The sequence below is a fragment of the Brachycentrus maculatus genome, unplaced genomic scaffold, assembly GCF_059751285.1.
Source record: "Brachycentrus maculatus isolate JH-2025_06_01 unplaced genomic scaffold, ASM5975128v1 h1tg000743l, whole genome shotgun sequence".
In the NCBI taxonomy this organism is placed as follows: domain Eukaryota; kingdom Metazoa; phylum Arthropoda; class Insecta; order Trichoptera; family Brachycentridae; genus Brachycentrus; species Brachycentrus maculatus.
In genome coordinates, this window is record NW_028281474.1 from 129754 (window position 1) to 145233 (window position 15480).

At 31.3% G+C, this 15480-nt stretch overlaps 1 protein-coding gene across 1 annotated transcript in view; it reads right to left on the bottom strand.

Moving 5' to 3' along the window:
• LOC148300362 (protein SCAI) overlaps positions 1-9696 on the bottom strand; it is a 107796-nt gene extending 98100 nt beyond the window's left edge. The window contains exons 1-2 of the mRNA XM_088274899.1: positions 9533-9696; positions 2770-2952 (exon numbers count right to left, since the gene is read on the bottom strand). Of these exons, the coding sequence (XP_088131025.1) occupies positions 2770-2952; positions 9533-9636 (287 nt within the window). The 5' untranslated portion in view covers positions 9637-9696. The remainder of the gene's footprint in view (positions 1-2769; positions 2953-9532) is intronic.
• Between the last annotated feature and the right edge of the window lie 5784 nt (positions 9697-15480).

Consider the following 15480-nt stretch of genomic DNA (forward strand, 5'->3'; position numbering starts at 1 on the left):
GGCTTAAAATACGGTACGGCTCCATACTGTAATGGTCAGCATGCTCGGCTACCGTTCTTGAGGTCCCGAATTCGTTTGCCAAGATAGTGTCAAACAAATAAAAGTGATTTTTTCATACTAATATTTAATCAATATTAATTACCTTCATATGCAACGATCAAAATAACACTGTGTTTATATTATGCAGTGCCCTATGTACCATCGGATGCGGATTAGGGTTTAAATTAATGAAAAATTTAAAAAAATTATAAATTAAAAGGATATTTTGTAGCGTTTTTCGAGTATGTGAATAAACCAACCTTTAACGGTTGTAAGCCCCGTAAAATACCCAGACTTCCATATTCTTCTTCATCTATGTTTAATTATTGTATTTTTTCCTCAAATTGCTCCTGGTCATTAATTATGCTAACTCCAAATACAGGTTTCACCCATTTAGCATTTATATCATTTAAAAAATGTTCCGCTTATAAGACAGTGAGCGACGGAAAAAAAAAAACAAAAAAGCAAGATGGCGATGAAATGGTATGGTTTCGTCAGTTTTGAAAAGGCCTTGATAGACTCGTGTTTCGTTCTTTTGTTTTATGAAGTAACACGAGTATGTTGAGCCTAAAATATTTTTTGAATGTGTGATTTTAAACTTGTGACATGTAACATTAGAATTTAAGTAAAAGTTTATATAAATGTGGGATGAAATATCTAAACATCTGGTTTGAAGAGAATTTGTCATATAAAACTGTTTCCCTGTGAGTTTTTCGACTGGACCATCTGTTGAGCATGTTTTGGTGCGAAAATTTATTTATTAAAAAAAAATAGTACTCAAAATTATTAGAAAATTAATGAAAAAAACCTGAAAAAAAATAGAATCTCTAGTTTAACCTCGTAATATAAGAGATATAAAATCGAACAAAGTCGTAATCAATCAAATTGTGTTATTTAGTATTAATGTAATTATACAAAATTCCAAAAACGGACAAAAAAACTGTCAATGATCCTAAATGATGCGAGAAAGAGAAAAACTTTTTACTGACCGGAAACATTTCTGCTATTTAAAATGACTGAAAAATTCAATCGGGGGGTATATTAATAATAATTTTTAATACGCATAGTCAAAATATGCGATTTAATATGAATATTAACGATAGTTCAGTATGAATGTAATTATAAAGTTTCCCGATAACGACCAGGAAAACGTGTCAATGATCCTCATTGATGCTAGAAAGACAAAGACGTTTCACCGACGGGAAACATTGACAATTTCAAATGGTCAAAAGTTCAACCGGTTGGCTAAATTTCCAATGTTTGAAATACGCATAGTCAAAATATGTTTTTTTTTATTACGAGTAACCATTAGTAATAAATAATAATAATAAACAATTAAAAATAAAAGCAAATTAGTGCCTAACAAGTATGCCCATTGATGCGAGAAAGACAACGAATTTTCACCGACGGAAAAGATGGCAATTTCAAATCACCGAAAAACTCAACAAGGGGGCTAAATTTCCAATATTTGAAATACGCATGGTCAAAATATGTTTTTTTATTACGAGTATTAACCATTAGTAATAAATAATAATAAAAAACAATTAAAAATATAGAGTAAATTTTTTTCTAACAAGTATACCCATTGATGCGAAAAAGACAACGAATTTTCACCGACGGAAAAGATGGCAATTTCAAATCACCGAAAAACTCAACCAGGGCGCTAAATTTCCAATATTTGAAATACGCATAGTCAAAATATGTTTTTTTTATTACGAGTATTAACCATTGGTAATAAATAATAATAATAAACAATTAAAAATAAAAGCAAATTTGTGCCTAACAAGTATCCCATTGATGCGAGAAAGACAACGAATTTTCACCGACGGAAACGATGACAATTTCAAATCACCGAAAAACTCAACCAGGGGGCTAAATTTCCAATATTTGAAATACGCATAGTGAAAATATGTTTAAATATGTTTTTTTAGTGCGAGTATTAACCATTTGTAATAAATAATAATAAAAAACAATTAAAAGTATAAAGTAAATTTGTTTCTAACAAGTATCCCCAGTGATGCGAGAAAGACAACGAATTTTCACCGACGGAAAAGATGGCAATTTTGAATCACCGAAAATCTCAACCAGGGGGCTAAATTTCCAATATTTGAAATACGCATAGTCAAAATATGTTAAAATATGTTTTTTATTACGAGTATTAACCAATAGTAACAAATAATAATAATAAATAATTAAAAATATTAAGCTAGTTTGTTACTTACAAAAAAAACTGTCAATGATCCTCATAGATGCGAGAAAGATTTTTCACCGACGTGAAGTAATAGCAATTTCAAATTCAACCGAGAGTTTGAAATAGCAACGTTTTAAATACGCATAGTCAGAATATGTTAAAACATGTTTTTTCAGTAAGAGTTTTAACCAGTTGTAATAAATAATAATAATGAACAATTTAAACTATAAAGGTAGTTTGTTTCTAACAAAAAAAACTGTCAATGATCCTCATAGATTTTTCACCGACGGGAAACAAAGCAAAGGCAATTTTAAATGACCGAAAAATTCAACCGACCGGTTAAGTTAGCAATATTTTCAATACGCATAATCAAAATATGTTTTTTTAGTGCGAATATAACCGATAAATAAAATTAAAACATTTAAAAATATAAAGATCTCAGTAAATTTGCAGTAAGTTGTTTCTGAAAAATACAGTGCAAGTAAAAGCAAATCTCGCCCGAAAGATAAGTGTAACGCTCAAAAATTTGCAATACTCACTAGTAGTGGTAGTAGAGTTGCCCGATCTTGGAGGCGATCTCCCCGATCTGCCATCTCTTGAGGCCGTACTTGGTGTCCAGCACGATGCGGTGTTGCTGCTGGAACTTCCACAGCTTGGTGTAGATGTCGAACGTCCGTCCGAAGTAGGACTGCCACTGCTTGTGACCATACTGTGGCAGGTCCCTAAACAAAACGTTCAAATGTCAACATTTTAGTGGATTACCAGCACTTATAACGGAATTGGTATATATTATTTATATATTAGGCCTAGATCCTGAATCCGCCTGCGTGGCGTAATGGTTAGTGTGTTTAGCTACCGTGTTAGAGGTCCCGGATTCAATTCCGAGGGAAAGGTGAAAATAAATATTAGTGATTTTACACTTAAATATTTATTTAATATTACCCTGCACTGGTTCGTAAAGCTCAGGAGCGATCCCCTTGCCTTCATCTAAGTAACGATCGAGATAAAACTGCCAATACGATGTAGTGCCCTATGCACCATCGGGTGTGAATAAGGGTTAGAAGAAGAAGATCCTGAATCACTAGTCGCATGAATAAATATTTATTGGCATGGATTTTTTTCTATTTTTTGTGAAACTCTTTAAGCAGCGATCCGATAACCGATAATTGGACGAGAATCGAGAGAGAAGTTTCATGGATGCGTCACGTGTATTAGGCACATTTCGTTGCACGAGAGAAAAGAATGATATAACACCGAGAGAAGGAGAAAGAGAGCCATGCTCTGTTGTTCTTTATTTCCCCAATTTAGTTTTTCAGTTTAGCCTATTGCCTAGTTTGTACTCGCAAAATAGGCATGACTGATTTTTAATATGAAGAAAGATTCCTGCAACCGCATCCTCTTCCTAAAACCTGATACCGACTATACCTGTCATTTTTCTTGTATTACCTGAGGGCTATTATAATGTTCAAGAGAGTGAAATGATATTTTTCATCAAACATTAGCCGGGCATCAAGGAAAGGAGTAGAAAAGAAGCAATCGAATGACTATAATGCTTTCAAAAGAATAAATAGGATCAAAACGTATTTTTGACATAACGTCAAAACGTTATAATTTGACAGTTGACACAAACTGTCAAAAAATTAAGGTTTAGTCATGCAAAAAGTGACATAATATTTAATCAATCAATAGACAAACAAATCGGCTAAGAAAATTCACGAAATATTTAAATTGTCGTTTCAAATCCCTTTGACAATGCCTTGAGCATTGGTTATTCATATTTGAAGAATATATTATGACTTTTTACGAGATGAGAGTAGGATACACATAGTGGGGAACGGATAAGAGAGGAACGAATGATAAAACAAATTTATGAAGCGAATAAAGTACATAGAGTCAGATGAAAACCGAAAAAAGCTTGCCAAGATCAAGTATTTTAAATACTTGGGCGTTGGCAGGCCAGGAGTCGAAAAATCGGATATGTATAAGAAGATGCGTGAATACGGAAGAGGCGAAGATTGTTTGCAACGATAAAGTGGTGTACGATAATTTCTCTCTTCATACCCCTGCGGGGAAGCGGTGTGATAGTTGGTTAGTTAGACTACCGAGTTAAGATATGAATGAGCAGAGATGTGTAAAAACAACAATGCGCGTATAATGCGCGTACCCGGGTAAAAACAGTTATTTTAAATAAAATATTAACGTGGTGTAAAACAATGGTTATCTTAACAATATTTGTTGTAAAATAATTGATTGATTTGGCTACCTTTTTATAGAAATATCTATTTTATTTTAATTAAATTTTTACTTGGTAAATACCGATATTTCTTAAAATGTATTGTAACGCGTGTTTCGATGCATTCAGCATCATTATAGAACACCGTATGTGAAGCCAAACCAAGATTTAAGTCTTGTGCCCTTGGAAATTGTTGAAGGATGAATAGACGTGGTAGATAGTGATATTTTAGAAGGAGAATTAAGTGACATAAGCCAACATTTAACGAAAAATAAACGTTACAACATAATATTTTAAAAGCTTATTAGGCTTTTCAAAGTACCTACTCGTGCCTCCCTACCAAGTAACTATTAAAATATGTTAATCCAAAAATTCAAAACAAACAATTTTGCTACGCATTCAAGATATCGAACAAATTAATTATAAATATGCTTTTCAATAAACTGTTTTCCCCTTGAGCAATATTTGCATTCAAAGTAATGTCGCTTGATTTTATATTAGGCATATGTGACATTATACCCACACGTGTTAGAACCAGATTTTTGATCGTCCACCGAAATCTACACAAAAGTAATTGTTGATTAATAAACTACAATTTGGATTATGAATGCGATTTAAAATCGTCTCTAAAGATTTAAATTCGTTAAAAAAAAACAGTATATATATTTTTATAACATATAAAGGGTTGTAACAAATTTGCTTACATTTTTTTTTGTTGATAATCATCAAATCGAAATTCGCAATATATAACGCTACTTGCTTTTAGTTGCATTTAAGATGGCTTTAAGGAATTTTCCATTGCTTTTGACTAATTTGAATCAGGGATACATTTGGTACTGAGGACAAAAGATTTCTTGTTTTCCGTCGGGCTTCGAGTAAAATCGGACTGAAAAACACAGCGTGTGTATAAATATGAAACATAGTAAAAAAACTTATCTTAAAGATCGTAATGCAGTGAAAAATTATATATTTTAATCATTTTCTATTTATTTTCTATTTAGCAACCTTTTCACAACTTTAGGGTTTATAATCCAGTAAAATTTCACTTTGGACATCAGGTAAATGGTTTAAAATTGACAAATCGCTCTTATGATTAGTATTATTCAACCATTTTAAATAGACTTTTGTAAATATACTTACAAAACAAGTATCAGATACTACCTTCATCGGAGAATAATTAAGAAATAGATTTATCATGAAGATTTAAGGTGATTTTAATGTAAAACGGGATTTGAGAACAAGAGATGAAATAAAATGTACTTTTTATTCATTATTAATTCAATAATATATTGGAAAAATGTTAAGACGGAAAAAAAGAAAAAAAATTAAGAAAAAAAGTAATACGTTTTACAAAAAGTAATACTTAAACCATATAAGAGTAGCTAGTAAGATATAAGTAAAATAATATAAGTAAGATAGTAAAAGCTATTGAGAAGAATAAAGTCATTCTTACATAAAGTAATCACGATGAATATGGCTTCGTCTTCATCGCAAAATAAGGCCAATGATTTTCTTTTTAATTAAACACTTGTATAATACCGCTTCATGAGTTTTATTTAATTTATTATTATTTTAAGTGAGTAATGAAATAAAACTTATTAAGTTAAATTTCACAAGTGATTATTTTTTTTAAATAATCAACATGTCATTCGACAAAGTTAATGCCAAATCGATAAATAATATAAGGGTTATGATTTCCTACAGAAGTTTTAACTTTAACTACGTAGAGTAGATAACTTTAACAGTACCTTCTTCTTTTCAGTCAAAAATACTCATCATCTTTAATTTTCTGAGAATTCGTACAAAAACAGGATTTTGAAAATGCCAAAAACATTAAAAATATCAAAATATGTCTACGCTACATGGTTAAACGCTAATTTTCGTATGGAATCGAGACCGAGATTGTAAACAATGAAAATAACGTTACAGACTTAACATTTCATTTAAGGCCAAAGAGTTTAAAATGATATGATCGGATTTCGTGCGTGCCGTGCCAAAGTTGGGATTTCGGCAAATGCCATGGAATTAGTCAAAATCCTTGTTATAATAATGTGCGTAGTCTGTGAAGACGAGGATTAAATATTTTATACATTTTTACAATTTCCCTTACTTTATACGCATAAAATATATTCCTCGTAAAATGTAAAATCAGCCGAAATTGCTTTGTGTGCAAATTAACGATTTCAGAATTAAATAAGCAGATTTTATTAATTATATAAAGCATTTATAGCTGTTGTATAAATTTTAGTGGATGAAATAAAGTAAATAGGTATTTACCGTAAAATCAACCAAAATTACTCTGTGTGAAAATTAATAATTTTGGTTTCACAAAGCTAATTTTATTAATTATTTAATGCATTTATAGCAGTTGTATAAATTTTAGTGGATGAAATAAAGTAAATAGGTATTTACCGTAAATCAACCAAAATTACTCTGTGGGAAAATTAATGATTTTGGAATTTTTAAAGCTGATTTTATTAATTATATAATGCATTTATAGCTGTGGTATAAATTTTAGTGGACAAAATAAAGTAAATAGTTATTTACCGTAAAATCAACCAAAATTACTCTGTGTGAAAATTAATGATTTTGGAATTTATAAAGCTGACTGTGTCAACTTTATGATGCGTTTATAACAATTTGAATTATATTTAATAAATAAAAGTACAAATTTAACCTTTTAGTGGATAAATTAAAGTACATTTTTCACCCCGCGATAAATGTGCGTTTAACGTAAAATTAACCAAAGTTACTCTTTGTGAAAATGTTTGATTTTGAAATTTACGTGGCTGTTAAAAATGTGTTTATAACTATTATACAAATTTTAGTGGATAAACTAAAGAACAACACCCTAATAAAATCAATAAAAATTACTTGTGTGCAAATTTCTGACTTTGGAAAAGACAAAACCAATTTTGTCAACTTAATAATGCGTTGTAAATTTAAGTAGTAATTATTACTTGTATATCTGTTGTTTAAATTTAAGTAGATAATTTGTTATAAAACAAAATGTGTTTTGTGAGCAAATCATTATTATTTTTAAAGTTAAAAGCAAAAATAAAACAAACAAAAAAATATTTCCATTTTTATCGGTTTTGTGATGTCATAAAATAGTATATGAAATTGTTCTCATTTGTGTGTAAGCAATATGTATCAAAGGATTATTTGATGAGGAAATTATTAAGCTTTGAATTTCGTGACTCAATCACCTCGCTTGAAGCTACATCAAATCAATCGTAATTATTCCATCGAACATATCCTTCAACAAATCACTATAATAACAAAACAAATTATTATTACAAGTTATACACACAACGTAACTTTACTAAATTAGTGTACTCAACATTGACGAGAAATTATACTCTACTGAATTAGTATCAATATAATACCAAGTTCAGTACCAATACAATACTCGCAAATGACAAATTATTTAAGTGACATAATGACAGATAATTACAGAGCTTATTTCCAGTCATTGTGTGGAGCAATTATTTGATAACTCCGTATTGATACTATTATCAACACTTGTAATTAATAAAATTGCGTTAACCTTTACGTTATCTCTTATTTAGTCCGTTATTCGAACCCCGTAATATGAATATTGTAGATGAATTAGTGATAGATACAAGCGAGCGTCTGAAAGCGGTGTACGGGTCTTGGTTCGAATGTTCATTGGACTAGGAAAGTAAGTGGGTACTAGCTCGTGAGGCCATCAAAGGATTTTCACGGGTGGTTTATTAATTGAGGATCTATTGGACAATGTTGTACCGCGGGGTAACCGAGCGTGAAGGAAAGTTGACTCACCACTCGCGGGTGCATATTCACCCGATCAGGAAACAAATAAATCAAACACGCCAAACTAAATTATCTACTTGTTGGGTAATACATCCAAAATTACACAAGGTTTATTGGATTCAATTCTACATTTATTTATATGTATATGTTAATACGTGACGCGTTTCGTCTTATTAAGACATTATCAAACAGTCCGAGAATGTCTTGATAAGAAGAAATGCGTCACGTATTAACTTATACATAAATAAATGTAGAATTCAATCCAATAAACCTTATTTTATTTTGGATATATTGCCCAACAATTAAATATGGAATTCTACCAACTGTTAGCAGTTACAATAAATAAATTATTTACATTAGAATTTTTTTGTTTTTAAATCATTATCCCCACATTTTATATTGACGAATATTTGTATTTTAAAAGCCAACAAATAGATCAAAGGAGCCAAACTAAATAATTTAATGTTCATATTTTGGAAATCATTATCCCAACATTAAAATTAAGAAATAAATGTTTCAGTAAAAGCCGACAAATAAATGAAATACGCCAAACAAAATTATTTACTTTAGAATTTTAGTATCTTTTAAAATCATTTACCCCACATTTCAATTGAAGAATTTATGGATTTTAAGAGTCAATAAATAAATTAGACGAGCCAAACTAAATTATTAACTGTATTTTGAAAATCATCATTTTTATTTTGTATTTTAAAAGCCAACAATTAAATCAAAGTAAAGTTAAAATGCACTCAATTCAAAATCTTAGATAAAAAAAAAATGTAGAAATAAAAAGAGATTAGAAACCAAATTTGAAGGATTTATTGTTAACATGTTTTATTATAATATTTAAACGAAAGTAAGAATGCGTCCAATTCAAAATATATATAAATTTTAAATAAAAAAGGAAGAAATAAAAAGAGAGAAACCAAATTTGAAAGATTTCCAGTTAACATATTTTGTTATAATATTTAAACAACGTTTAAATGCGCTCAATTCAAAATATTTATAAATCTTGTATAAAAAAGTACAAATAAAAAGAGATTAGAAACCAAAGTTAAAAGGTTTCATGTTAACATGTTTTGTTATAATATTTATAGAAAATTTAAAAGCGCTTAATTCAAAATATTTATATTTTTTAAATATTATAAAATTCCAAGGAATTTTTGTTTAAAAAGTTAAAATCCCGCAACGTGTTATAAATTAGTCGGGGTAAAAGGGGGTGTAATTTTGAAATGACAGTTAGTTTCGTAAAAATGTTAAATGTTCTCACTAACCTCAGTCCATTGAATAGTTGCTTGGACTTCTCGAGTAGGTGACAGAACTCAATAATGATCTTCCTGTCATGCTCCTCGATCCCCGCCAAATCATCATCAAACATTGGAGGAGGTTATTAGTTGCTCATAGCCTCGAGGTTAGCTAGGTAGAGGTCCGTCCGCTAGGTGGTTCGGGCAGCGAGTGCGGAGGGGTACTAACGACACGCGGATCCGCTCGGGGGCGCGAAGTCTCGGGCGTCTCGGCGCCCTCCGCAGGAACACGCGTCCAACATGGCGCCGCGCATGCCCGCTGGCCCGCTGCGACGCCTGGCAGCTGTTCAATGGGTGACGTCACCGCCGCCCAACCTTGCGAGCGCGTCGCGGCGCCGGCCGTACTCGCAGGCCGCCCGGTACCCTTACACGGCGGGGCAGACGCACACTCCAGAGTGGCTATACCAGCAACCCGAGAGTACTACGCCAACCACTTTTCTATGTCTACGGTTGTGTAGCGACTTCAATTCATCCCTCTCACATTTACTTACTTAGTCGCATGTAACTTTTGTAAATTCATTATACAATGTGTTTCACTTAAAATGTAATGTAAATTCGTTATACAATGTGTTGCATTTAAAATGTAACTTTTATAGATTCAGTATACAATTTCAATATTTTTTTTATTCATTATACAATGTGTTAAACTTTAAAAGTAACTTTTATAGGATTAGTATACAATTTCAATATTTGTAAATTTATCATATAATACATACAATGTGTTGTACTTAAAATGTATATTTTATAAATACACTAAACAATGTGTTTCACCAAAAATGAAACTTTTGTAAATTCAATCTACAATGTGTTTCACTTAAAATTTAACTTTTGTAAATTCATGTTACAATGAGTTTCACTTAAAATGAAATTTTTGTTTATTCATTATAAAATGTGTTTGACTTAAAATATAACATTTGTAAATTTATTATACAATGTGTTTCACTTAAAATGTAACTTTTGTAAATTTAATATACAATTTTTTACACTTGAAATCTAACTTTTGCAAATTCATTTTATAATGTGTTTCACTTCAAATGTTACTTTTGTGAATTCATCATACAACGTGAAACTTTTGTGAATCCAGTTGACAATGGGTTTTAATTGAAATGTAACTTAATAATAGTAGTAGCTTAATAGTAGTAAATTAATAATATAATTTGTTCCACTTGAATTATAAATTTTGTACCTTCATTATAAAATATGTTTGATTAAAAAAATGAAAAACTAACTACTGATTAACTAACTATCACACCGTATCTGCGCAGGGGTACGCAGAGGGAATATAATGCTACACCACACTACCTTTGGAAACAATCTTCGCCTCAGCCACATTCATGCATGTCCTCATACGTACCCGCCGATTATTCCTAACCTTTGTTTTACAATCGTCGTTTTAATATCCGTTTTAATAAGCCGTATCCCGTACGTTCAGGTACGAGTATACCCGCAACCACAGAAACGTTCCTGATACGTCAAATTGTTCCTACTCGCCTTACGCATACAGATACGTCATACGTCGCGTTTAGTATTTCAAGGTCAATATCGCTGGCTACCTCATTTGCAGAATATGTCGAGGTTGTGTTGATTGATATATCAAATTTAATATAAAATATATTTGGAAAAATATTCAATAGCACACACATCCGTAGGGTGAATAGTCCAATGTCCGAAACAATAAATGAAATTTATATTGGAAATATAAAATTATTACTTTGAAATCATTCTTTACAATTTGGGTTTATATTCTGAATACGTAACTTCAATGAAGCACAGCTTGTAATTTGAAACTTGAAACTGGCAGTCCGTAAACCACATATGGGCAACCATCGCCTCTCGAGCTAGATTCGGCCCGCCGAGCTATTATGTCCACAACTTGGTCTACGCAGCAAAGTATATACAAAAAAATAAAATAAGAACAAATTTGATTTTTAAGTACAACACACTTAATCAAAAATCGAACGAGGATAACAGATGAAAACCTTGAAAATTATATGCGTTTATCCTCAAGCAATACCAATGCCAATATTAATGGTCTCTTAATTCAAGTACAAGGCAAATTTTCACATAAAATTTTGTTACCAATTTGTATTTTATTAATATTGTGGCGTTCATTATAAAAATAAAATAAATAAAATAAAAAATAAGAAGTAACAACATATTTAATTAAATTAAGTATTACTTTTTTAGTTCGGGACGCGATCCTGACTTGAGAGGATTCAAAGAAGCTGGAGGCGGCAGAAAAGCCTGGAGGCAGTTTGCGGACTCTATATGCTCCACATGGGAGCGGATATGGTAATTTTGATTAATTACTTTTTTTGATTAAAATATAGTTCCTATATTTATCGTTCATCTAAATTTGTTGAGATTTTCATATATTCTACTCGTCATTGTCAGCACTGAGATCGCCTACATTGTAACTCGACATTTATATCGTGGTGTGTCCCTAGTTTCATACAATTTGTCATTGACTTAAGATTTGACCTTTCCCTTTTTTCCTTTTCCTCGCTCCCGTTCCTATTTCAGGTATTTTCTTCTTCTCTTTTTTGTAGATCCTAGGGATCTGTTTGTGCCTCTGCATGTCGCTCTTGGGATGTTCAGCCTTGGAGGGCGATACGTGGAAGCCTGTCTTCTGACATTCTGTTTATATGTTCCTTCCAGTATCGCCTTCGTTGTCGTACCCACCTCACGATATCCTCTGTCTTACACATGCTCCGTCTTACACATGCTCCGGAGCATCTTACAATGCTCTTTATTTCTTACTCGGTCTCGTAATGTGTTTCCGGTTATGGATCGGAAAGTCTTAATCTCGGAGGTTCGAAGTCGAGATTTTGTTCTGGAAGTATGTGCTCTTGCCTCAATCCCATAAGTGGCTATTGGTCGAACACATGTTTTGTAATTTTTCATTTTACTTTCTATTCTCATGTGTTTGTTCCTCCACACCGTGTTTCTGAAGCATCCTGATATAACTGCAGCTTTGTTTATTTGTTTCTCAGTCTCACCATATAGACCACCGTAGCTACTGATGTCAACTCCTGGATACATGAATTTAGGTATTTTCTAAAATTTCCAATTGTGGGATTTTATAACTGGAGTATTTTGTGAATCATTTTATGTAACCTATCTGTAAATTTCCCAAATAAAAAATAAACAAGGAATTTAAAAAATTATAAAAACATAATTTGGTCCGGCCCTTGACTCGGAGATAGAATGATAATTTGGCCCCAAACTTTAGAAAGGTTAACAACATTTTGAGTGTGTCCAAATACTTGTTCACAAATCTGTATTATCTCCAATTTATAGGAGTTATTGATCACGTTATTTTTTGACATCTCAACATAGATGAAGAAGAATATTAAAGTCTGGGCATTTACGGGGATTACGACCGGCTATAGGCTAGAGAAAAAATATTTGGACAAACTCAAAATGTTGTTAATAAATTATCTGGTCAAATTATAAGCTAAAATAATAAATCGAAAAGGATATTTTCTGGCATTTTCATGTATGTGATTGTAATCCAGGATTCAGACCTCACATACAAATAAAGACTTTCTATTAAATAAAAAATATTCTTTATCTTACCAATAGATGTCACTAGTGAAAATTCTAGTAATTCTTGTGCATTTTTTTTTTCAATTGCATCATATATAAAGAACTTCTAAGAATTTGAGTAGTATAGATGTCAATCATGGGTAGAATTGGTGAATGTTACACGTATGTAAAGTGCTCACTTAAACCAACCTATATGACGGTCTTAAGCGCCGTAAATGCCCAGACTTCCATATTTTTCTTCATCTTTATTGAGATGTCAAAAATAATATGACTAAAAGGTTGCCCATACCTGCCGTAACGATACAACCCATAGAAATTGGAAGCTACTCTACATATAAACTAGAGACAGGTGAATACAGGGGATGACGTTACACGCAGAGTGTGACGTAACATTGTTTTTCCGTTAGGAAATAAAAAAACTTTTTTCAGCTTAAATCTCCCTTATTTATAATTTCAAGAAGAATATTACCAATTGTTCTGTGATTTTTTATTTCAATTAACTATATTTTTAAAAAAGAAATTTGAAAAAGTATATTGTTTTACAGACATGTAACTTTTCATTTACAACATTTTTAATGTGTGTCCAAATTCCCTGTTTCACAAATCTGAATTTGATCCCATAAGGAGTTATTTTTTTTACATTCTTTTTTGACATCTCAACATAAATGAAGAAGACCAAGCCAATGACGATCATAATCCCTGAAAATGCCCAGACATCCATTTTCTTTTTCATCTTTTTTGAAATATCAAAAAATAATGTGTGAAATAACTCCTAATTGCATATAATCCGGATTCGTGAACAAGTATTTGAACACACTCGAATTGTTGTAACCGTGATTTGATTTATTTTTATCCATAGAATCAAAAGTACCTATCTACCCTTCACGGGTGATTTTTTGATGATCTGTACGAAAATGGAGAGTCGTGTCTCCGATTATAGAGGTCTTTCGGCGCTATTAATTTAGGCAATTTGAACATTTTGAATAAAGGAAATATTAGTTTTGTAGGAATAGCCTCGGGTTGAAATTCAAAGGCCCGAGAGCGACGGCCATTCGCGATGTTGGGAGAGGACTTTAATTTATGCAGTTAGCCAATAACTGATCGCGCGTTATGTAGGTTTTCATTAAAGAAACAATCGATGGTTTCGCCTAAATAAACAAATTCATTTACCCTCTCGATAATATTACAAGGGCGCGTCGTGATAAATTCCTCATCACGGAGGAGATCAAACTTATGCGGTATTATTATTTGTAATAAGTTCAATTTACTTTGGCATGTGGTGATATCGCTCACTCCTTTCAAGAACGTCATAAATAAAAAAAAAATGATTTTTCAGGAGAACGTTTTTAAACTTTAAAAATATAATACAATGTATTAAAAATAAATATCAAGCCACTTATTGAACTTTTTACTGTGCAACAGATCTTTCTAGGTAAAAGCTGAAGGTTTTTTCTCCATTTGAAATTTTTTTAGTATATTTAAAAAAAGGAATTAAACAATACCTTTTCTTTAAAATGCAAAAAACAACACTTTCTCTCCTAAAGCAGGTAAATATTAAGTTAAAAATATGCCTCTTTTACTGGGATAAAGTACATTTTCTGGGCATTCCGAAAACATGCAACACTGAAAATTGACGATTTTTGATTTATGACGTTCTTGAGAGGAGTGAGCGATATGATTAGAATCGATTTTGTTGCTTCAGTACTTATTTCATTAAAATATACCATACATATTATTTTATAATATACATTAAATATATTATTTTAGTAATTAAAGTATAATATTATAATATAATAATATTATAATATATACATTCACACACATACATATTATCATAATTTATATTCATAAAACAATCTTCTTATCATCCATTGTTGATTTTGGAAAACAAAATTTTTCAAATGTTAAATCCTAATCATTTTATTTTTATGACCTGATGGAATGATTTTGTTGTCACAAATAAGTGTTTATAGAAGTGGTATTACACAAAGTAAACAATGGACTATAAGGAGAATGTTTTTCTTTTTTTGTTCTTCTTTTTCTTATACAAGATCTGAAGATCTGTTTTTTCGCTCCTCATGCGACGCCCAGGTATCGTTTCATCTCTTTGGTGGTATTTTGGGAAGGCAGTGACCCGGTGATATCACGTTAGCCGCAATGTAAGGGTTCCTTGATGCATTCATCCTGTTTACATGGTCTCTACAAAATCTTTTTTCTCTATTTTGGTTTCGAATTATGTCGTCTCTGAGCGTCCTCCTTGTATAAAATAGATTTTTTTAATGTTACTAAAATAATAAAATGTAAATGACGTCATTTTCATTTTTATTTTTAATTATTCTGCATTTCACAATATAATTTAATTACAAGTA